This window comes from Stegodyphus dumicola, chromosome 3 (genome assembly GCF_044657685.1).
Source record: "Stegodyphus dumicola isolate Sdum_Otavi_A_Nest chromosome 3, ASM4465768v1".
Classification (NCBI taxonomy): domain Eukaryota; kingdom Metazoa; phylum Arthropoda; class Arachnida; order Araneae; family Eresidae; genus Stegodyphus; species Stegodyphus dumicola.
Genome location: NC_140770.1, coordinates 40944881 through 40971247, shown reverse-complemented (window position 1 = coordinate 40971247; position 26367 = coordinate 40944881). Strand labels below are relative to the sequence as shown.

The following is a 26367-nucleotide window of genomic DNA, read 5'->3' as shown; positions in this document are numbered from 1 at the left end:
AAAACTGAATATGCAATGCTCTTATGCAAACGCATCGGCATTTTGAAAAAAAATTCCTTTTTCGAATTTCGCTATTGAGCATGGATTAATATCACATTCGTCGCAACAGCTTAATCGTTTTCCTTTCCGTCGACTACCACCGGCAGCAAACAGATTTTGTGAATGCGCAGAACCACTGACGCCAAATCGATGACGACACCAACTCCTGAAAAATGCTTCTTTTTCCCCCGATAACGGAAAGGAGCTTCTTAAACGGAAAACGCGCGGCCCGAAATTACGTGTTTCGGGAGCAGAGAGCGATGCTAACATGCCGGGATATTGCTGCAGATTCCGGACTGAGACCAACAGGCCGGATTTTTTCTGCCCCATCTGTCGCTTACCAATGAGGGATCCGGTGCAGATATCGACTTGTTATCACAAGTTCTGCGATTCTTGTCTTCAGGATTACCTCAGGTGAGAACATTCCAGTTCTGGGACTTGGCATGGATTGTTTAAAAAACAAAATTTCAGGTACTTGTTAAAAGCATTATGAGGCAATGACATCCCATAAATAGATTGTGTGATTGCAAAATTTGGGCTTATAACTACACTAAATGCATGGAAGATGATAAAATTAAGTAAAATGGAAACTCTTCTGAAATCTTTTCCATGCGCTGCTATTTATGTAATTTAGATTAATTAAAATAAGCAATTATGGGCAGTTTAATAAACAATTTGAACTATCCGAGATCAATGTAAAACGAATCAAAATTTTTCTAAAAGTTCTTAAAACTTTAAATTATTAATAAGCTAGATTTTAAAATTCTTTCTTCATTTAAAATACTTCCTTTTTACTTCGTACAAGATAGTAAAAAGGAAACTTAAAAATAATAAAGTATTGCCAAATAGTTGGTTTTGGTAGCTGTCATAATACAAATGCCGTATGATAGCCAAATAAATAGACTTATACACTTTAAAACCCTTAAGATCTTCGAATATGGGATTGTTGCATGAGTTGGGATATTTTATTTATTTTAAAAGCAATTACTTCCAACGTTTTACAGCTGACTGTATAAAATAGCTGCTTTGGGAACTAGTAACCAGAAAGTTTGTGTTGCCACAATATATTTTATAATTTAATCTGCTTTGTGACAAAATGTTTTAAGCGTTCACGTCATGTTTCCACCTTGCGCGCACAGCTTAAAACATTCTGTTGCATAATTTAATTCCATATTTAATATAATATTTAATATATAGCTTTTATAACATTTGTAAACTACTGTGTTTGCTCTTTCCTTAAAATTAACAAACAGGTTTTATGTTAAAATTTTTGATGGCTTCATAGCAGTTTAAATTTGTGAGCTGCTTTTATAATCTCCATACTTTAATACTGCTTATTAGAATTCTTTAAATTTCCAGTTTCCACCTCATTCATAATACGATATTCGAAGCATTTGTGATGACGTGTATGTCGACTTTATCGGACACTTACAAATACGTTTTCGCAATCGAAAATTACACACTCCTGAGGGGAAAGATATTACAAATACAAAAATTTATATTATATTAATTTGTAAAATTAGTACAACTCCGCAAAGTTGAATACCGTGTATCCAGATTAACATGTAAAAATCTATTATCTAAAACCAGAGACCAATCCTATATAATATTTTGTAAGATTTAGTGTTAAAGTATTAAAAGTCATTACTCATAATTTTACCTGTGTAAAATTAAAGTTTTTAACAGAATTTAATGTCTTAAGAGTAATTTCTAAAATAAGCAACGAATTATTTCTATAATATTATTTGAACTTAATTTTTTTTAAAGTTTTGATAATTTAGCATTTACATCTAACTATACACAGTAGAGTTTAACACTTATTGGCAGTAAGAAATGCTGTAGATCCGATCCCCTACCCTACGATTTTACGAGTGCCAGCTGCTGTGGCAGCAGGGATAAAAATTAAGTTTTCATAAAATGCTAAATAAATTTTCTGTTATTGTTAATAATTAATTAGATTGCTTTAAAAAGCGTATTTGTTAAAAAATTATTCGTCTTATAATTTAAAAAAATTATGCGTTTAAAATTATAATTTTAAACGTACTATTTAGTAATTATTTACTTTACATAAGAAAGCAATCAGTAATTTTTATACCTTAAAATTAGATTTTTGGAATAATTTTTTTCATATTATATATATATATATATTATTAATCTATAAATTTATCTTCAAACCTTATTCTAACCTATAAATTTACCTTGAAGGAATGAATGTGCCCGCTACACAACCGATATTCTAGAATGGTTCTTAAGGTACAAAAAAGTTTGGATATTTCTGCTGTACATAGTACGTAGGCTGGTTTAACTCTACAGTGTAAATCATTATCGGCTAATTCGTTACCTTGGCAAATAGATTTTCGATAAGAGAACAAAGTTAAGAATTAATAAAAGTAAAACTATTTTAATGAAATAATTATTTTGTGCGACAAGCGAGATTTAAAAAAAATTATTTCTTTAATTTCTGAAATTACTCATATAACAAAATGTATTTTTGAGTTATAATAACTGAGATATTTAGGGAATAGTAAAATTTAATTGAATTTTAATGCTAGGTTTCTTATTTATGAAATATTTTATTTCATATTTGAATTCCAAAAATGTTTTAAAACTTTTCTTGATATGTGATAGACTAATAGCCCAAAAGAAGCTATCTCGGAAGGGGATTTTGCATTTGCTCTCTGTAAATAGTGTATCAATTTTCAAATTGTTACTACCAAATACTATAACCATGTATTATTTTTTAAGAAATTAAGTAATGAAGAATCTGCAAGTATGCTTGTGTGCTGTGAAAAAACTATGGAACCTATGAAGTCATCAAATTTTCAGTAACGTAGTCCCCCACCCGAATATGTGCACCTCGAAGCCTGAATTTTGAATTTCAAATTTGTTTTATTATTTTTATTTCAGACTTTGTAAAACTCTACTGAATTTTTGATTAACAAACTCAACGATTTGAAAGCGAGCAGTGGCATCACTGTTCGAAATAAAACATTTTTATCTCCATAACGCGAGACTGTTTCCATTCGGAAAAATGTAAGATATTTGTCGTTCAATTTTAACTGACAAACTCGGCTTTATGAAAGAAGCGTGTTGTTGCGTCCGGAAATAAAATGCTTTTATCTCCTGTGCGCCATCATGCTGCCATTCAATAAAAGCTAAGATACTTTCAAATTTAATCTGGAAGATTATTAAGCTAAATGCTTTAAAAGGAATAAAAACAGATCTTGAGAATATTTTGTTCTACTTTTTAATGTGATTAATTTAAATAAAGGTGCATTAAATTCACGAAATTGTATAATTAGAGATATTCAGTATTTTTATGAAAAGATACTATTTGCACTCATTGTAATCATTACATACGTTTTCTTTTTATTATAACTATTTAAGGCAGCTGGACGCGCATGTGGCTAGATTTAAAAGAAATAACATGGCAAATATAAAAATATGTAAACAAACCTCTAACACTCTATTGGAAATTCTAAAGAGGCTATTTTTAAATATTTTGTGATTTTGCTATTGAACTGTATGCCGCGCATGTGTGGAGCAAACGATGCTTAATAATAAAGTTAGAAAGAAAAAAACGGGGGTTAGTAGAAGTGCGTGTAAGCGAGTGTAAACTGCGATCTCATTGAGAGCGTAAAAAACCTTAACAAACCCTTTTGGGCTACCATTAAAATCTGAAATCTTTCAGATATTTATTCAGGTTTAGTCTAATTTGATGTGAAAGTTATTTGGAATTTGCCAGTAGATAAAACTAAGCATTGGGTTATCTAAGTATATCGAAGCAACGCAATTAGAATTCTAACAAATTGTTAAACTTAAAGTTTCAAGCCAGCATGCAATTTCTTCTAGTTGTATTTTCTTCGTAAAGTTGAACAACATGGAACGAACAGAAATTATAAAAAATAAGATAAAAATTTAAGACAGAATTTTATAATTATTGACCATTTTCATCAAACATGCAGACATTTATCGAATTACATACATCTGAATGCATGCAGATATTAATGAAAAATAATATTAATTATTTTCAGTATTGCCACGATAATACTTAATTAGAAAATACTGAATAATACTCAATAATACTCAATCCTAAATTAGAAAACTGAACTCTCTACTTTTTTTTCGTTATTACAGCGAATGAAATACGAAAAATAGTTAGGCACATGCTTGGAGTTAACCACAAACTGTTATGTTTCTTGTATATATATATTCGATTCTACCCTTTTCATATTATTACACTCTCGCAGATTTTGATTAAGTAATTCTAAACTAACTGGTATCCCATTTTTTCGCTCGGCTACTGATGGGCAGGGTGAAACTTAACAGAAACATAAGTTCGAACAGTAAGTTATGTTTTTAAAACCAAGAAGCCGGCTTGCTGGTCAAAAATTCGGATTCATTAATTCCAAATTATTCTCTTTATAAATAAAATATTGTAGTTAAAATTAATTTCAATGAGTATTTAATTCCATAAACCAACGATTAAAATAATACAGGAATAATTGTAACAATTATTTTATTCTATATTCGCGCAGCAAAAGTTATATATTTTATCTCAGTACAAATTCTAGGATTATATCTTAGAATGTCATTTATAATATAAAAAAGAAAATTCCTAGTGCCATCCAAATCTGTGTGACATTCCGAAAATTAAAGAAGTTATGAAATAAAAACTTAAGCTGAAGAATTTAAGTGAAATGTATGTAATGTTACTTTCCGTTATACTCTTTTCCCTCTACCTTGGGCTGTCATTTAGTGGCAACATCACTATTTCACTGCCAAAGTTTCTTATTTAGAGAGGTTTGGTTTGGTTTATTGAGATTACGGCAAAGCACGGAAGGGCTATCTGCCTAAGGGGACGGATGCCTTCGTGGAGGACTTTCAAAGGGAAACTGGCTCGTATACACATTACACATGGGGACAACCACGAAAACGCTCATGCAGCCAGCCCGTTCGCGAGATTCGAACCTCGGACCGAACTACCAGTGTTCAGCAACTTTACCGCTCGGCCGCTGGTGGGCCACTTATTCAGAGAGATTAGAAACTGCAATTATTTACGTTAATCTAATTTAATACCTGTTTATTAGTAATGTATGTTATTGAATAGTACATAGTTATTGCAGTATTAAAATATAAGAATGAAGATGAGCAGGTAAAGTTTTACATTTAAATCTTTCCCATTTTGATATAAAAAACAGAATAATTTGTTTACTTTAATAGAATCTAGATGACTAAGGAAAAAAGCGGTAAAATATTGAAAGAAGTATAAATGGAAATATTATTTTTGATATTCTCATTAATGTTAGGCTCAATAACAACTAATTATATAGTTTAGTTTAATAATACAAGAGGTATCTTCAGAGGTAGATGTTTGATTAAGACCATGGAAAACTAATAAATTATTTTCTACCTGCTTTCCGCATGCCTTCATGGTGTAACTGAAACCACGCTCGACGCGTATTTGGAAGGTCCGAACTTCGAATTCCGGCGACGACATTGCACATTCTTCAGTTTTGTAACATAGAAAAATTCTAAATGGCGCCTGAACCAAAAAAGAGGTGAACGATAATTCGTCACCACCAGTATTTGACGACTGGATATTCTAATCCCAATTGTCCTTTAAAAGGGAGAGAGTGTATAAGATATATTCTCCCTCCTTTCTTTTTCTCCCCCTTTTCCTGTCTTCGTAATGTAATTGTCAGCACATTCCAGGTGTAATCGGGAGATTTGGAGCTCGAATCCCGACAAGGGCATTGCGGATAACGTCAATTTCCTTTCTTCAAAAGCTCTAAAATACTCTACAAATGGCGCTCGAACTACAAGTTGAGGGTCGATAATTCGTAACCACCAGGATTTATTTGACGATTGGGTCTTCTAATCCCCCGTTGCCCTGGAGGAGTGTATGAGATATTTTCTCCCTCCTTTTTGCATGCTTTCGTGTGGTAACTAGAAACATACTTGACGCGTTATCTAGAGATCTCGAATTCTAATCCCGGCGAGGGCATTGCAGATTTTTCACGTTCCGGCATCGATATAAACGCAAAGCAGTGTTACATTCTTGGAAACTGTGAATTTGGTTTTCCAGGGCTTGACGTGTTGGTCGAACCGCTTAGCAAAATGATCGAAATAAATCAAATTTAACAGTGGTACGGAAAAGAAAAAAAAAAAAAAAAAAAAAAATCATGGAAAGTTTCCATCTTTCCGTATTTCCAGCGGATTTTCAGAAGAAATGTAAAATGTGGGTGCGGAACACCAGTATTTCTAATCATGCTTGGCAAGTATGCTACTTTCAACTATTAGGGCGAAACATCTACCAGTGTTTTCCAACAAAAAATCCAATAAAATACAGGGTGATTGTATTTAAACTTGCCCTATTCAAAGAACTTTGTAGCTGTAATTAAAACACAGATGAATTCGAAAGTTATTAGAGAGAGAATTCAAAGGATGCGCTGAAATTTCCTTCCCCTTCCAAGAAAAAATTAGTTAAAAAATTTCCGTTAGGGGTCGCATTATAAACAAAATGCTTGAAAAGAATTACAATAAATAACTGTTCGCTATTTTAACATTTTCGAGATCGAGTGAGTAGCAATGTTTCAATTATATGACTATTAGTTACCCAGAACATGCCTTAATTGTGAAACTATTTCCCCGTTAAAACAGGGAAATGCTGTAGCAGATATTCGTGAATTTCGAAGTTGAAAGAAGTCCCTCCAGGGACCAATGTCTGAACAAGTATGGCAAACATGATATCATTGCCTGCACAAGAAAAGTCTTTGCTTAAGCACGTTTCAAAATACGTGACTTATATTTATCAAGTAATAACTTTAATATAATAATCTGAATCTCTCCTTATATTTAAAAGGAATAAATACTGTAATTATCTTAAATGAAAAACCTATGAAGGAATTGTACTCATTATATAATTATCTTCTAGGTAAAAATTTATTTAACATATGTATAAGCTTGAAAATATATTTTAATATTTACACTAGCTTATTCAGCAACTATTAAAGAATATTTATCAAAAGCCATTCAGTAAGTCATTACCAGCGAAAGATAGTGCGGAAAAATGATCTAAAACTGTTTCATGAAGTCACCAAAGGTGATAAATATAAGGCTGGTTAATAATTGCTTTAAACAATATGAAGCGCAAAAGATCCCTTTGTTTATAAATTTCCTCTCAGCTACTTCTCTTATGTGATTGCATGTAAATTAAATGCCTATTTTGAATACTGGTGAAAGGAATTCGGTTTAACTTATACGAACTGCTTACGATATTGCAACTAAGTTGCTAATTACAATTAAAGTAAAGCCTAAAGACTACAGACAATGAAGAACCGAATGAGAGCAGTTTCAAGTAAATGAATACTAAAATAAATGGATCAGGGAATCCTTTATTCTTCATATTATTCTAATATTACGTAGCAATTCCTTTACATCAAAACTGCCCTGTCAAAAATGACTTGATACCGAAACAGTACGGTAAACAGTTTTTATCCAAGACTAATATGGATAGATTAAATATTGACAGTCACTTCAAATGCTTTCTCCTGATAGTTTTGAAAATGTTATCATATAATCAGGCTGAGGTTTAAAAAATCATTAATGTCTATACAAATAAAACTAAAGGAATTATTTACTAAAATATTAATGTTTTATTTCAATAACCAAAAATTTTTCATTTTGTTCCGGACTCTGCCTATGTATCATTGTTGGCATTTGCTTCAGGTTTATATCTTTGCTCTCAGAATTTAGATGCAAAAGTATAGAGGCGTAAGTTATGAAAAGACGTAAAACGATCGAACAAGATTCATTCATCAGCATACTACTATATCATACTAGAATTGAAATATCGAATCTTTGTGATTTTCATTTCCTTTTTTCTGATAGTAGGATCTTATCATCATCAAATGTGTTTGTTCTGCCCTCTGTCACAGAAGTTTAGTTCTGAATACTTTCTATCTCTCATCGCTCTTATCATCACTGTCCTATTGCCTTATGATACATATTCACAACCAAAGAAATAAGATTACGGAGACAAGAGATAATCGACCACATTTTGTTTATCAGCATATCATAACATACAAGAAAGGATAATAGAAATTTCATGACCTTCATTTGTGACAGCATGATCATACCATCGTCAATTGTAATCCAACTACGTTACAAGAGTTCTATTCAGACGTCTCCGAAACCCCACTACTTTCAGCTACTCACTTTTCCATCTTGGAGATAAGGATTTTGATGCAGAAAAACCGAAGATAAAAAGAGCATAAAATGCTCGAGCAGTTCTCTCATTTCATTATTTCATATCACATAAAAACAAAAGCAAATCTTCAAGACGTTCACTTTTTCTATCACATTAATATAATCTTCCTATCTTCATATATATTTGGAATGTTCCACACTTGTAGGGGTTCGATTCTTCTTATTTCATGTTTGCCTTCCTTGCCACAGTTTTCCGCTTTGATCTCAGACGTCGGTTGCACGAACAGAAAGACATAATATGTAAAGAACATGAAATAGTCTAAGTTTTTATTCATCATAGTATCATCTACTCGGAATTATAATGGTGGAGCCTTCAGGAATTTCCTTTTTTGATATGGCAGTATTATGATTCATCATCAAATGTGTCTGGGCTTTGCCACATTTATCATAGGAAACGGTCTTATGTGTCTATTTAATTTTATCGCTTCAGTTTTTCATCCCACTGGACTTTGGTCCGTAGAACTTTGGCATCAAGATTCGGATGCGTAATAACCATAAAGACAATAGATACAAAAAACATGGAACCGGCGAACAGCTTTCATTTATTATCTTATCATCTCGCACAAGAACTTGACAAAAACTTCGTAACTCTTAATTTCGTGTCAGTCATGATCATGTTATTATCGGATATATTTTCGACAACGTCGCTAGTCATGGATGTTTAAGCCTTATTCTTTTCATCGCCTCACTTTTCCATCTTGGGCTTTGCCCTAAGAATTTGAGCACAGAACCAAAAAGAGATAAATCACGTAAAACATAAGGAATTCGATTTAACTTACCATACGAACGGAACAATTCAATGCGATACGAACGGAGCAATGGGTGTAACAATTTTCTCACATCAGAATGAAAGAACTTGTATAAGCTTCAATTTTCTGTTTGATGATCTTTCATAACTAAATGTGCTTAGATTATGCCTTATTTTTTTACAAAAGAAATTAACGTGGACTAAATGGGGAGCTAAAAAAGTGGATTTATTTTGACTAAGATGTAAATTTTATGCCAAAAAATAATGATTATAACCTCTTACATCATAACTTTTAACATATTTTGCTTTTATTGTTTTCCTCGATTTGTATTATTTTTGCAGTCAAAATTTTTTTTACTCTCTCTTTAATATATTTAATTATTATTATTATTTCATTCTTACTTATTTGCTTATTTTGTTTGTATTTTTATGCTTTTTGTTTGTTGTTACTGTATTATATTTTTCTTCATTTTCATTTCTTATTATTATACTTTAATTATCATTATTATTATAACTTTACGTTAGTGTTTGATTTTCTTATTAGTCCAAAGGGGCTTTGTCCCTGAAGGACTATTGTTTTCGTTTTGCGATTTTGCGTTGGTTCACTATAAATGTTCGTTCCACTTTTCAAACTGTTGCCACCAAATGTTAGTGTCCTGCATTATATTTGAAGAAATTAAATAATGAAAAATCTGCATAAATGTATGAATATTTCTTCCAATGTGATAAAACACCGGTACATAGAGGCATCGAATTTTGAATGACGTAATCCTACTGCGAATATGGGCATGTGGAAGCCCAAATTTGAAATTTGAAATTTGTTTTATTATCGATTTCATATTTTATAAATCTTGAACAAGTTTTTGATTAACAAACTTGTAAGAATTATGTTAATTTTATTAACAGTTAAATTTAGAGTTAAAATGCCTTTCCTGTCGATTCTTAACTTCAACTTACCACTTCCGGGCAGAACGAAGTTTTAGAATTATGTCTGAATATATAATGAGGAAGAGCGGTATATAACCGCGAAGTTCTTCGGTTTTGAGAGAGAGATACCAGGTATTCTGGCTGCATGCGTCCGCCTTTTTAGGCTAATCTCTCGTAAGCTATTATTACGCTCGGCTTTACCTTGTAGAGACATTAGGTATATTTTTTGAAGGTCGGAGAGATGAAAAATTAGCAATCGCCTTCCCCGGGAATCGAACCACGGACCTCTGAAGTACCGGCTCAGTGTGCTGACCACTACACCACCAAGGCACGCTAGGAAGGTGGGAGAAATACCTTATAACTTTAGGCCCTTAATAGCTTCGCAGTCTATTAACGTTAAGGGGCCAACTCGGTTAGAATCTTGATAGCTTCAGCTATATCTTTTTAGTTAAGATTAGTTTAGTATTATTCTTAGTCTCTTAAGTTCAAAGCCCAAGTTGTAGAGACATTAGGATTGCTTTTGAAAGCAGGCAAGATGAAAAATGAGCAATCGCCTTCGCCGGGAATAGAAAGACGGACCTCTGGAATACCGGCCCAGTGTGCAGAACCACTACACCACGAAGGCACGGTAGGAAAGCGGGAGAAATACCTTATATACTCCCCTTTTTAAAGGGCGACTAGGATTTAGGGGACCTAGGGGGCAAATCTTGGGTGTTGAGATTCATCATCCACGACCCTTTTAGTTCGGGCGTCATTGTAGAGACATTAGGATTTTTTTTAGAAGCAGGCAAGATGAAAAATGAGCAATCGCCTTTGCCGGGAACCGAACCACGGACCTCTGGAATACCGGCCCAGCGTGCAGAACCACTACACCACGTAGGCACTCTAGGAAAGCGGTAGAAATAGCTTATAAAGTGTCGGCTTTATTGCACACTCCAAGACGGAGTTTATTAAACTTTAGTTGGAATAATAAAGGGCTAGTTTACCCTTCTATCTTGTTGTTTCCTGTCATACGAACTCAAGCGATTATTTGCTTATCAGTTCTTAAGATTCTTCACGTTCAACAGTAACTCAGCATTACACTGTGAGGAATCCTACAAACTCAAGGATTTCAAAGCGAGCAATGGGAAGCGTTGTACAGAAAAACATTTTTATCTCCAGCGCGTGAGACTGAGTATTGGAAAATTCTAAAGATAAGCTCAATTTAAAACTATTTTGCGATATTGCTCTTGAACTGAATTTGATGGTTTAAGTGCGAAAAACGTGATACTTAATAAATAAAGGTAACAGACAAAATGTTAAAAAACGCCCCTTTGAACGTAATTTAAAATCTGAAACGTTTCAGATTTTTATCTTTTTGTTTAATTATTTTTTTTTATTATTTTGAATCTTTATTATTATGTTTATTTCTAAAAAAATTCTTAGATGTTACAACGTTTAGACTTTTATTCAAAGTTAAAATCGATTATAAAATTCATTTCATTCATTCATATTTTCCTCTCATTTTATCAAGAATTTTTATTATTTATTTTATTATTCAATGCTTCGTTTTCGAAAAACTGCATGAATGATAAAATATTTGGGATTTTATTTTAATTTAAGAGATATCAAATTCCCTAATGAGACTTTCTGTTTGTTTTTAATCCTATAGGAGAACTTCTGATTATGGAGATTTTAAAAGGGTTGCGTAATAAATATTTCTAGGTTTTAATTTAAAGTAACACAGAAAATTTTCTTTCATAGTTAAGTTCAACATACATTTTGAAAGAGGAGTAATGAAATACAAAGATGTCAGATTCATCACCAAGGCTCCCCTTTTCCTCAGAATTTTGTAACTAAACTATGGATAATGAAGTTAGAGCTCGGTTATCGCATAGACTAGCGGTTCCCAATCTGTTCTCTTCAGAGTCCTAAGGACTCCGCATGCACTTCCCAGGCACTCTTCGGCTGCGCCAGAAAATTAAAAACTAAATGAAATATAAGAATAAGAAACAAAAAAAAAGTAGAACAAAAAATCAGAAATTTTGAGATAACATTCTGAACTTGGAAATTCGTCAGCTTGAATTTCGTGTCTTCTCTAGCAAAAGATGCTTAGCCATTTCATGAAACTTCCCATTTGAGAAGCTTTTGGTTCATTCTTCATCGTTCAAGCAGTCCTGCAATCTGCTCGAAGCTTCTGGAAACTTAATCCCATATAAATATATATGTATAATAGATTTAGAGTCATTTCATCGTGAATATTTACAAAAATAATACTGCAGTATCTAAGCCGGTTTTTTCAAGAGTTTTCTGCTTTTTTTTCCCTCTCTCTTTTTTCCCCCTTTTTTAACTCCAAAGGGCGTTAGCCCGATTGAACTGTTATTCTCGAAAAGGGATTTTGCGAAGCCTCCTATAAACATCAGCTTTCAAATTGTTGTCACCAAATATTATTGCTCTATTTTATTTTTAAAGAAATTAAATAAGAAGAATCCACATGTATGCATATACTTTCCTTGCATTGTGAAAAAACGGCGGTACCTAATGCCATCAAAATTTGAATAATCTTGTTTTCCACCTTAAACATGGACATTCGGAAGCCCGAATTTTGAATTTGTCATCTTGTATTTTATATTTTGTAAAACTTTCATGAATTTTTGATTAATACACTCGATGATCTGAAAGCGAGCAGTTCCAACACTCTACAGAATAAAACAATTTTATGTCCAGCCAGCGAGACTGTCTCTCGGAAATTCTAAAGATATTCTATTTGTAAATATCTTGTAATTTTGCTGTTGAATTGAATTTTATGAGGCGTAAGTGCGAAGAACATGATATTAAATCAACTATAAACGTATAATATTTGAATTGTCATGTGCAAAGGATAATAAAATTTTCAGATCATGAGCAAATATGTATTTTAATTGAATGTATTGATTAACTTCCAAGAATCGAATTTATTGTAATAAATAACCTTAAAGTTGCTTTTAGGACTAAAGTGAAATATTTGTTGTAAGACAATTTTTTTTAGCTTCGGAAGAGTCTTTATGTATGGCTAACTTTTAACAATATCACACTGAGAATAAATTGAGACATTATGGTAATTTAAAATTTAAAAATATAATTTAATTATATGCACATTGCACAGCTATAAATACCCCTTTAGTGAATGCATTATATTCTTTTATTATCTATGGTTTTCCTAACCTTTTGATACTGTTTTTAAACGTATAAGAACGTATAACTAATAAGAAACAAAATGGCTTCGCTACCATAAAAATTTGGAAACCGCTTTTTTCGGGCTAATGTACTATTCCATAACATGGGTTTAGAATACTTGAAAATAATCAAGATAAGTTACTATAACACCGGAATGTATTACAGTTCTTATTATTGAATACAGTATGATTCTTAATAGTGTCATAGATATTTTACTTATAAGATTTAATGTTGATGACAGATTAAAATATTTTAAAACACGTGTCAGCCTTAGCTACATTTTTTTTAAAAGGCCATTTTTATCAAATAGTTTCTGAGATGAGATGTTAAATGGCCAAATGAATCATTTTCAGGGAAGTTTCATTAAAAATACACAACTTATTATAAATATGATTAAGAATAATATTTGTGTTAATCTGTGATAAACTTATATGACATATTTAGATACAGCATCTACAGAAAAAATGACAGCATACAGTTATACAAGACATGCTAGAACATTCATTTCTATCGAACATCGAATTCTTTTATCTACACTGATTCTTGATGGAATAAATAATTCAGAATCCTGTCATATAAATTTCTCCTTCAATGATCGCAGCCCTTATTCTGAATACAATAAAAATTTGCATAACTGTGACATATAAATTTCCCCATCTCCGACTGGTTATTCCTTTTTGTATCCAAGTTTTTCTTTAAAAAAGGAGTCTGTGGAATAGGATATGTCAGAAGTTTGGTAAGTCCTCACAATAAGTTCTCAAACATTTATATTTTTAAACACATTAAAAATAAAAAATGAAGATGTAGTAGCTCAATTAAAAAAGACTAACAAATGCCTAGGCCCTTGCCCGTATCTTATTGTTCTAAGCATTTATTATTGTTAAAGAATCGATGGCTTTTGTGAAACGGAAAATTCTATTTTTTCATAAAGCAGCTTTGATTATGTTGTTGCTATATATCCAATTGCGGTGAGATAGCTTCCCCGCAAAGCAGGGTTAGGGTTACCAGAATGTGACAGAAAAGACAGGTTTGCCATATTTGGAGCGAAATCTCCCATTTGGCAATATTTCGCGATATGTCATAGACGGAGCAAGAATATTCTAAAACGCATTTCTAGCGGTTTTTCTCGGGAATATTCTCGAAGTTAGGTTAAAGCTGTATATACCCTGTTTATACGGGTAGAACGTAGTGTCTTGAGTTCAGAGATTAGCTTGAGAGAGATCGACAAAGTCGGGAGTTGTGCTTTGCCGTGAAGCTGTCTTCAACGTTATAGCCTGAAGGCTGCGTCGCTGATTGTTTCAGCGTGTTTGTAGTAGTTTTTCGACGAGTGTAAACGTGTCTTTGGCACTTTCCCGTGTAATAGTGCCTGTTGGCATATAAATTCTGTTTTGATTTTTCATCAAGTATTGCCATAAATTACTCGAAATCCGTGAATCCGTAGAACGCAACAATATTTATTAGAGGCAAAAGGATTACATGCATCAATGAAAAGAAAACACTTTCACCTATTATCAGATTAAAAAATTGCATCAGCTTTTTAATGTTATTTACTTCATTTGCAGCCTTACCACCCTTTTATACCATTTGAGAGAGGCATAAACATTTTTTAATCGTGCCAGAGACGTTTGGGAAATGTTTTGAGAGTTCTGATGGCAACAAGCACAACCGGACTAACCCAGTCTTGGAGCCTATGAAGAGCACTTTTTTATGAGCGCCTAATGACTAAATTTATCTTTTTTATGAGGCAAATGCATCATTATAAGGCAATGCAGATAATTTTCGGACATCTTTCAATACGGGATCTTTGGCGCAAGCTTTGTGAGTCTGAGCAGTACTTAGGCTCTGGCAGCTCGATTGAATAAGGGATGGACCCTGACCTAAGGTGAGCTTATATACTTAGGCTCTGGCAGTAAGTTTTACTGACATTCATAATCTATGGCTAATACTATTTATTAAAATGAAATAGAACTTAAATTTCATGAAGACATTTGTGCTCATCAGGAAATCAGCTAAAATTTTTATTTAATATTAGAAAGGCTTATCAATTATTAAAAATATTTTTGACTTAAATTCAACGATATTTAAAATTTTACAAGTTATGTTAAACGGTTTCTTGGATATTGCTTTTAGATCTAAGAATTGCATTTCGAAGTCATGCATATTTGTGAAAATTTTCCAATGCTAAAAGAAGTGAAGAAGAGAAAGCTTGCATTACTCTGCAAGAAGGAAAGTTCTTAGAAGACTCCCTGCATGTTAATTTCACCTTAATTCATCAGACAGGTTTTACAGTCTAAAGTAAGAGAGCTATACTTCTCTTATTTAAATTTCCCGCTGCAACATAATGATAAATAATTTTGCGGCAACTACATATGTATTCAATGCTATGCGCTGCTCTCCGAAATAATTTGGTTATTTTTAAATTGTACTTATTCTGCTAACATATTCTTATACAACTTTTATTTTGATTTTTATTGATGATTAATAATAATAATGTAGTTCAACTTGGAAATGAAATTCTGTATGAAAAATTATCCTTAGAATCTCCTTCTGTGGCTGCTTGTTTGTGATAATGTCAATAATAATTTCTGTGATAGATTTGTCAGTTTTTCACCACCAATTGATTTTACGATATACAATTCCTTCTTCCTTTTAGAGTACTAACGTTTGTTTTAGACAATGCAACCAAAAGTACTAATAAATCAAGAAGTAACTATAAATGAACAGGCACACAAAACAGCGATGATATGAGCACAAGATTAACACCTATGTGAACACATGTTCATTGTATGGCAAAGTTACACATGCGGTCATTTTGACTTTGTATGCACTTTACCTATTTTGTTCTCACGAAGGCATCCCTCCCTTTAGGCAGATAGCCCTCGTATACTTTGCCATAATTAAATAATCCAATCCAATCCTATTTTACTCTTTAAAAAGAATCGTAAGGCAATAAAATTTTAAAGAAAATTTAAATTAACAAACAAAGATTATTAAACATGTCTGATAATAAATGTATTACAACTCTGAAACTTTTAATTTACAAAAGCAGAAACTTGTTGTTACCAAACATTGACATATTATATATTGGGGTAATATAAAGTTTACAAACTCCCTCCGTTCCTTTGCTCAATCCCTGTTGCCAACATCAGAACGTAAAAATGCCCATTGGTCGAACTGACCGATGTGTACTTATAGATGTTAAAAGGTCTTAACGATGTGTGCTCGAGTTTGCTGAGGAACACACCAATTATCTCTAGATTAGGAATGCACTTTAATACAGTTTTTATGTATACAGATATATCTCCCTACATTTCACTAAAACTACTGGTTTTCGATGTTTTTTTTAACTACATATTGCACCCTGCTAGCAGAGAATCCTGAAAGCCAAAAATTAGTAATAATGTTTTGTTTAAAATTTCACTTTTGTTTAAAATTTAATAACCACTGTTAAAGATCGATTGTCTTGTCATGACAAGAAAGATTAAATAGTTTGTCATGAGGGGAGAAATTCTTGGAGATGATATTCAACAAATATAATATTTTCTAAAAGTCATTAAATTTTTGAAGAAACAATACATAAATATTCAAAATTCTGCCATCTGACGCCACTTTATTAAGGCACCGATTATGTGGCGAAAAATGTAATGTTTTAGTATTATTTTGAATTCAGTTCTTAATAACAGCAATAAAATTTGTCATTATTAATTCTTTAATTCCCGTGCTAAAGAACATAATTACAGCGGTGTCTAATTTACATTACATAAATTCCAAAGAACAGTTAATGAGCTAGCTCTTTTTTGGAAGAATCTAGTTGAGGTTAAAACAGAAAGAAAGTCTTAAAAGTGCTGAAAGCAGGCCATGAAAAGAATTAGCAGATAGTCGAGGATTGATTGAAAAAATTAAGGAGAAGGGGAAAGTAAGAAAGAATAGTCTTTCTTCGTTCAGAGGCACGTCACTTGAAAAATAGCTTCGAAAAAGAAAGGAAGAAAAAGTTCGTTCTCAAACATCCTTTTCGAAACTGACGAATCGATTTGCCGATTACGAAGACTGAGCTTCTTGAAAACTTTGCTTTTCATGACTAGAAGCCGTTAAGTTAACGGAAGTTTAAAAAGGTGACAGGAAACAGATCACGATGTCTTCAGATGTGTGAAAGACGAGAAATTATCTCACGTTTTATCTTAATCCTTTTTAGTTATCAGATTTTAAAACAATTCTCAAAGCGAGGAGGACCAGTTGTAATCCTTCTTAATTTATAGCCTTTCCCTTCTCAAAATATTGTCTGAAAGTTCAAGAAAATTTGAGGTCAGCCACACACAAAGATGTTACATCTTGCATCTGAACATGCTTAGTGTGATTAATTGCATGCTCAGTGTATTCAATAACATCGATGACTACGAATTTCAATAACACCGATGACTATGAAATCGGTAACTTCAATAACATTGATGAATAGGAACGGCAGAGATATGTGATTTAAATCTCTGTTACCAGTAATAATATGCATTAAAATTTCTCAGTTTAATTATATTCTAGAATGCTGTTAGCTTTAAGGGGACATACGACATAAAAATTTTCGAATTTTCAATTTTGGGCTAGAAAAATAAAGTAGACTCAGACGATTCCAAAAATATATAATTTATGCATGTTTCGAAATTTTAAAAGGCCGAAATCTCTCATTTAAAATGTAAACAAGTACTGGCACGCCCACAAGTTTAAAGGGACAGATGTTTCAAATTCCATTATCACTTGCACATACAGATGTTTTAGCAGTTTTTATTACTTCCTTGGTCAGAATATGATTCTTTGAAAGGCATTTGGCAACACTTTTTAAAATTGGCTTATTCACTAAGCTGCGTGGTGGATAATTGTCGAATTTCGTATTTACAACTTGGCTTTGTTTATTTTGTGTTTCGCTATTCTTTTCGTTCTTTTTCATTTAAATTCGTGCTTTCTGTGTTTATTTTTGATTGTTTTATTGTGTTATGTTAGTGAATAAAAGTTTTAAATAAGGAAATGCCGAGAAACCGCAATATAATGAAGTCCCAAAATTTTAAAAATTCGTTTTTAAAAAATTTTTCGTAATTTATTCAGAGTATAGATATTGCCTTCAATATTCATAATAAATGCATCTTAAAACGTTTTAACATACTGAATAAAATGAACAAAGCTTTCAATGAGAGGAACGTAATTAATTTTTTTTCACTTTTAAAACGATTTTACTCATACGTTATTAAGAAGCACAGGTTAGCTCAGTTTTTCAGCACCTTAAAGATCCCGTATTCGAATCGCTGCGAAAGAAGAACCAATTCTTCGAAGATTTTTGAATTATAAACTTTTTTATGGTTTCTGTTAAATGTTTCAAAATTTGATTTAATTTATGGAATTTGAATTACTCTCTCAGGGATGAAATTTGATGAATTTTTCTGTTTAGGTTTTATTAATTTACACATAAGGTAAATATTTTCATTCTAATTACGCAGTATTGAAACCACTAAACATAGACGAAATTCTTAAATCAGTACATTCCCTATTTACTTCACTCTGGATATAAATATTGAAATTTTTCATTCAATTTATCTTCATTAAACTCATGAAGTTTTTAAATTTTAGCACTGATAATCTTGCTGTTTTTTTTATTTGAATAAAGGGGAAACGCGGGAACTGATTATTTAAAGCTTTCACTTTTTTAAATTATGATCATTATACGCTGCATTTACAATTCATTATACTCTACATTTAAATTTTGGTAGGTCGGGAAATTTTATAGCGAATTTAAGGATAGTATCTAGCTTCTTGCAACATGTGAAAAAATTAGAATTTGCGAAAAAAGTAGTTGGGAAAAAAATTCAGATTTTCTGCTGTCAACAATACCAAAATAACAGCCACCAAAACTAATCTTGTTAAGATTGAAAGTTAACACATCGCAACTACGACTAGTACAGAATTTATACTACACTATATAAAATCATCATTTAATTCAAATATAATGCGATTCGTTGATAGTTTATTCACTGCATCTCATTGAATTGTAAACTATAAGAAACGTCATTGTGACGCATATATGTATAGAAAGCGATGCAAAATATATACGTAAAATGTAGAATTTAGGGAAATGTTTTCTAATTGCGTAATTATTGTCGCAGAGCACTAAATTACTCTTAGAGTTCCTCGGAATAGTATTTGAAAAACACTGGCTTGTAAAAGGCTTTAAATGAGATGATTTAAAATAACAAGCAATAATTTTAACCATCCTTTCAGACTCTTTTAACCAGTAAACCATCCATCGCATCTGATTTCATTGGTAAGGCTTTGTATCCTTCCGCGAGTATTGGACCAATAGTTTATTATATTCAAGGTTATACCATGGGTTATCATCGAGAAAAGCATAAAAATATCCTAGCATAATAAAGATAAATAAAACTCACCAACAGTGAATATTTTATAGTCGAAATACTGGCTTGAATGGTCTGTCTTCTGGATAAAACCATATCTCTGTAAAACAATCCAGATGAATCATTAAAATATTTCAGAACTATATCTAGTATCCGTTACTAATACTGTTCGCATACTTATCAGTATTATTCGATTATCAGTTCGTACGTTAATTTATCATGCATTCTTTTATTGACATGAATCTTTCAATGCAAAAAAAAATTGTAGTATGTTCTTATATAACTTTTATGAACTTTAATCCTATGAACGCGAACTTTGTAACGATTTTTTAACGTTACAAACTTTTGTAACGATATCAGCATGCAGCATACTGAAGTTTGTTGAAAAACAGCAAGATTATCAGTGCTAAAATATAAAAACTTGATGAGTTTAATGCAGATAAATTGAATGAAAAATTTCAATGCTTATATCCTGAGTTGAAGTAAATAGGGAGTGTACTGATTTAATAATTTCGTCTATGTTTATTGGTTTCAATACTGCGTAACTAGAATGAAAATATTTACCTTATGTATTTACCATCGAGCTCTTTAGGTTCGTTCTGCGTTTTGTCCGCAGTGAACGGTTAGATTGCTTGGAATTTTTGTGATTTAAAGTGAATATGGGCTAGTTTCCGTTAGAAAGTTTGCTTGCATATGTTTTGATAAATATTTGCTAAGACGAAATTAAAATTTAGAGAAACTATTTTTCATTTTGTTGATAATTTTTTTTTTATTTTGGCAGAAAAAAAAAGAGAAAACAAAGAACGGATAAAGCAAGAAAAGAAAAAAGGGAAAAAAGAAAAGAAAAGAAAAAAGGGAAAAAAGAAAAGAAAAGAAAAAATTTCGTCCGTTAGTTGTTTTTAGATCATGCATTTGGTACTCTCGCAGTTTGAATTCGAGACCACTGATCTTAACGACACAATATGTTGACTCTCATTTCATTTTTGGAAGAGAAAGTTGCATCGCGCATAACGTTTCCTATTTAGCTATATTTTTCATTTTATTATTGTTCATTCCTATTTTACGTTTTAAGAGATGTTTTGTATGAAGGGGAAGATCTGAGAATGAAATTTTTCTCCGTATAAATTAAAGCTGTAAAGATTTTGATTTGTACCATTTCAGTTTATGGAAGATTTCAAAGGAACACTCTGCTTTAAAAAATCATGGGAAATCTGCAACAAATTCCCTTTTAAAGGTCGCATTGTTTATACAAAGTGTTTTGTCTTAAACTGACACTACTTAGAGCCATCTGTAGCTCGATCTATCAACCGGAATGCCACTAAATTTGGTAGGAAGAATAATGACGACGAGATAAAAAGATTATATGAAAAAAATTAGTTCCGAAAGCTGCCGATATGTGGAAATGAGACGCTGTTCTAGTCTACACAATTAAAAATTAGAGAAGGGAATTACAAAGAAGAAATTTTAGTCCAACACCGCTTTAATGCAGTAAAAGAACTGCCCCAATGTTGCAAAGATAATATTTCAGTGCATCATAGCTCTTTATTCAATAAAAGCACAGAGCAAAGGCATAGACCTCTTTCAATGTGACTACCCTTCTCATTAACATACTGCATCCTGTACACATCCTTCTCGACGGCAGAACGTAACATGCTACCAGAAATACTCAGCAAAGCTTGTGGTAGGTTATCCTCTAAGGCCGTCAAGGTCGAAACCCCAAACCCCTTCAATATAGACCTTGAATTTCATATAGCTCCACAGGAAAAAGTCACATAACTAAATCTGGCGAACGAGGTGGCCATGAAAGTGGAAAAAACGACTTATGATCCTTTCTTTTGTAAAGTTATGGCGCAACAGCCGTTGTACTGATAGACCAATATGTGGTGGTGCTCTCTCCTATATAAATGATATATGATCTAGCAAGTGCCTCTGTTGAAATTGTGGAATGGCAAAACTAATCAGCATACCATAATGCTTTTGCGTGCTATGTGGTTCTGTTAGAGTAATGTTCTAAAAAAAGAATGATTCGCTGATGAAATCTGTCTGCCTCTGGTAGACAAGGGTTTCATCTTAGATAGTTCGCAGTATACTTGTATATCGTATTTAGCAAAATATCTTTTTCTCTTAAAACTGATAATGGACTAAAAATAAAATAAGTTAAAATAAAAGCAAAACAAAATTAAATTGAAAACAATGCGAGCATTCTTTATCAAGAATTACTTGTAAAGCTGAATCTTTTTGCATGCTTTTCTCTGAAAGGCAGCACAAAAAAAAAAAAAAAAAGTAAAGATTTTTTAAGCCTTTAGATACAAAGATAAAATACAATAAATCGGAGAAGAATTATGTAAAGCCTATTTTGCTTTAGAAAGTTTCATTCGTTTTGCATGAAACAGCTTTTGTTAATATGATTCTATTTACCCTTTCTCCTTGCCCTAGAGATGCGATGCAAAACGGTTCAATATATTGAAATAGTCACAGTTCAGCGTGTTTGTGATTCTCCGGGGAAAACATTACGTGCTGGCGTCGCTAGTGACGCATGTACGGAAAATTCGATTTACGATAAAAAGAATTACTATTGCAACCATTTCCATTATTAAAGGCCTTGGAGACGAGAATTCAAATAGTGACTTTCCAAAAAATAAACAGTGTTTCCGTATCATCAAGGGAACGAAATAAAACTGTCCATGGATAATCATTTATTTCTTTTCTATTCATGTGTGAATTTTTTTACCCTTCATTACCAAGTGTAGAGCTTTCCTGAAAGTAGCATTTGTTACTTGTTTTCCCGATTAATTTATATTGGGGATAATAATGAAAATTTTTAATGTTATATATATATTCCTATATACTCGTTATACATATTCCTATATATTTCAATGAAAAAATCAATAACTACAGAGCAAAAAATTTTGACAAAACTGAGAAATATCATTATAACGTTTTTATTAATGATCTTAAAATGAGTTGTAGACATTTTTAATGGAATGAAGACATGATATCAAATGAAAATTATACGATCTTCAAAAGTATAAAGCCAGGTGTTTGACGTGCTAGCTTGAAATATAATCAAACGGCAAAGTTTTAATTACTATTCCATAATTAATCAAACGCTCGTTCGTATAAAACTGATTAGAGAATGAAGCTCTTTGATCTTTAGTATTTATTCTCTACGCTAGTCAGGTACGCGCAAAGGATTATTCATTGTTTGATTTAATTTCAACTTCAATTCTGTCTTCAAATTAAATTTCAGATGCAGTTTATTTCGTAATTATTAAATGAAAATTATTCCATTTAAGTATAAATAGGCATACACACACGCATTTTTTGCTTCGTTGATATTTGGAAACAAATTTCGATATCTCTATTATTTTCGATTTTTCTTAATTAATTAATTAATAGGCTTCTTTTCATAAGCAAGCAAGTTAATAATTTTCTACATTTGTGTCTTTTATATGGTAATTAATTTTAGATCTTAGGCTTATGAATAAATGAAGCTCATGAAATGCAGAGAGTGTATTAGGTGTGAATTAAATATCAGAGCAAATATTTTTTCTCATTTTGGATTATAGATAAGTATTTCTCTTTAAATTTGCATTTAAGACTCTTTGGTAGTTAAGTCTGCCTATGGAAAAAAACAATTTGAAAGACATGTTTCTGAACTGCATATTTCTACATGCAGTCTGCAATGAAAACCATTATACTACTTGTAGGAAAGCAGAATCTTCTTTATACTGTTTTATTCATGGAAAAAGGAACAGTATCTTCTATCGAATTTCGAGTGAAATAATTTTGTGTCAATATGGAATGATCAGGTTATGTTAATTGATTAAGGTAAAGCATATCGAGAGCTGCCTATCTGTGAGAAAGGATACTTTCATAGAAGACATTTTTGAAGAAGCTGGCTCGTGTTCACATTACACATGGGAAAATCCTGGAACACCCATGAAGACCACCCGTTTGCTGAGATCTCAGTTCGAGCCGAACTATCAGTGCTTAGCTGAGCATTTATCTCACCCTGATTCGCTCGTGGAAGTGAATTGATCAACAAGGACCAATTAACAACGATAGCCTGTCATAAATCTGCCGGTACGTTTATGGAAGTCGGAAGAGCAAAACGTTTCATAAGGATGCTGCGACATAAAAGCTCATGTATCAAAAAGCTCATGAAGATCGGTTTCTAGTTTGTAAAAAGCAACCTCATAAAAATTGAATGTCGGCATTTTTATGTTAGGAAACCACAATACAAGTAAGTTTTAATTAGCTACTATGATTAGAAAGGGATATAAAAATTCTGCTTCCAAGTGGTACCTCAGCATGAAAGGATCCGCAACTTTATGAAGGCAGTTTTTAACGCTAGAAACTGATATGCCCAAGGATGTGTTCCTTTATATCAGGGCACCTTCATGAAGTTTTTCTGAATGGCTGTCTTGCATAAAGGTGCCGTCCTCTCAATAACGAGTGCCCACTATAAAGGCTTCCAAATCAGCTCTTGCATCAAGACTTTAGACAATAGAATAAATACATCCCACGTAGCGACAACCTCCTCAAAATATTCTGAGGATGTTGCTTATTCTCAGACTTCCTCGAAGCATCCTGTTTACTTTCCATTCATAAGTATCCTTTTCAGTGCATAACGTTATATCTTGTTATACCCCCAGAATACTCTCTTTAGGTCCTTATAACAGTACACGTAGATGTTGTGAGTTCTTAAAGACCTACTTCTCACTTCCCAGAGATACTCCTCAGGACATTCTCATATGATCATTGTAGGATAGTGAGAGATGCTCTAACAATTTACGATGTCCTGCTTGCGGCATCCCAACGATATTCCCAGGATCACGTTAGGACATCCCATTTTTGTCTAAAGGGCATCTCTTTTTGCCTCAGGACATCCCGTATTGTCCAGAGACTTGATGCAAGACTCTTTTACATGGATATGAATTAAAAATCTGAGTACGCATGAGTAGCCTAGTTTTATCAGTGCATTAAAAGGTGCTATTCATCCCGAAGTTATTTGCACCCATTCGGATGTGCTCCACGGTGCTGTAATTGGCTCTGTTAATGGCTTGCATTCTGTAGTTTCTTGGGCTGCCGGGAACAAAAATTTCACGATATGTATTGAGATTCATGTTTTTAATGTCACCATAACTGGGATTATTAAAGTCGTTTTTTATCTATGAAAATTAGAACTAAATATTTGACTTCATTAAAAAAATTCTTCACCTTGATCCTCACTTTCATACAAACCGCACTCCATTCTACACAACCGCTTGTAAATCTTTGAAAATTTGTGGACTTTTAAACTGTGCTGTTTTATGCCATTGCTCATGGCACATATTTTAAACCTATTTAGGATGTAAGGGACATTAAATCTAAGTCGGGCAACTTTATTTTACTTGCCATTACTAATTGCTTCCTTATTAATAAATAAAGGAAAGGGAAAGGGTGTGCTGACTCAAAGAAACTCTCAGTGAAGAGCGGCTGGAAGCGACTTTTACCGAAATCGAGGACTTGAAAAAAGTTGGGAATCATTTTCCTTAGCAGTTATAACACTTGGCTGAACTAAAACAGGCTGAACATCAGGCGTTTGACTAAAACATTCATCTAATTAAAAGAGAACTATATGATTTCATCGTTCAATATGCAAATAAGAATACTTAAGATGGAAAAGATCTTAGTATAAAAACAAAGTACTTACTTAGAAGCAGAGTACTTACTTGAAGACAAAGAGTTTCATTGTCTGACGTTAAATACCTAGAAAATGTGTAGGTATATGATTAAAGAAAGAAACGCTATTATTTCGCATTAATTAACTGTAAAGGCATTTAATCAACTATTTTCAACATGCAGATAACTAACTAGGAAAACTACTATGTGATGTTGGGAGAAAGGAAAAAGTATTAACTTAATTTGTTCAACTTATTTTCTATATTAATCTGAGTACTACATAAGACAAGAATTTGCATTTTAAACTTGAAAAATGTGTGACTTCACAAATACTCTTGAAGATTAAATTTTAATCTTTTATTATTAAATGTATTTATTTTATTATTAAATATCTTTTTTATTATTTAATTTTAATTTTATCTTGTACAAAATCAGCATTGTTTTAAACGAAAGACTTCAATCCTGAGATTTGTTAATTATAAATGCTTGAGAACTTATTGTTAAAAAGCATCAGATTTTACAGCCAAACTACTATATAATTTAAAGCCTTGCCCAACAGCCAGAACATAACTAATTTTTATTTTCGAAATTGGTCTAGGCAAGCGATAAAAATACAGACACAGTAATTTAGTGAATATATTGATTAAGATGTTAATAGATGAACTTTATCTTCCGTTTCCTACTCTGCAGGTTCTGTATATCCTACTACGTAGTCTCTGATAATTAAATGGCCCCCGATTAGGTTTAAGAGTATTCCCGAGGGTATTCCTGAATACTGGTAATTTGTCTCGGGTTCGAAAGCAGGCGAACGGGCTAGTGGTTCGTTTAGCTTTTATGGTTTTCCCCATGTGTAACATGAATACGAGATATTTTCCTTTAGAAAATCCTTTACGAAGTCATGGCCTCTCTTAGGTAGGCATCCTTAGTGTGTTTTTTCATATTCAAAATAACCTAACCAAACCTAATTTAAAAGACATTTAATGTATTAATGTAACTGCCACCATTCTTATGGCTTCCAGTACAATCGCTATTTTTCATTTATGGAAGATGAAATAACATCGTACATATGCCATTTCTATTTACGAAGTCTATACTGATTATGAAAATAGAAACAGAAAAGGAGAACTT

At 32.3% G+C, this 26367-nt stretch overlaps 1 protein-coding gene across 2 annotated transcripts in view; it reads left to right on the top strand.

Annotated features, from left to right (window-relative positions):
* Positions 1–240: 240 nt before the first annotated feature.
* Traf4 (TNF receptor associated factor 4) overlaps positions 241–26367 on the top strand; it is a 491235-nt gene continuing 465108 nt past the window's right edge. The window contains exon 1 of one of the 2 annotated variants that reach the window (XM_085812792.1): positions 241–453. In XM_085812792.1, the coding sequence (XP_085668918.1) occupies positions 308–453 (146 nt within the window). In that variant the 5' untranslated portion in view covers positions 241–307. The remainder of the gene's footprint in view (positions 454–26367) is intronic. The other variant, XM_085812788.1, reaches the window with a different exon arrangement.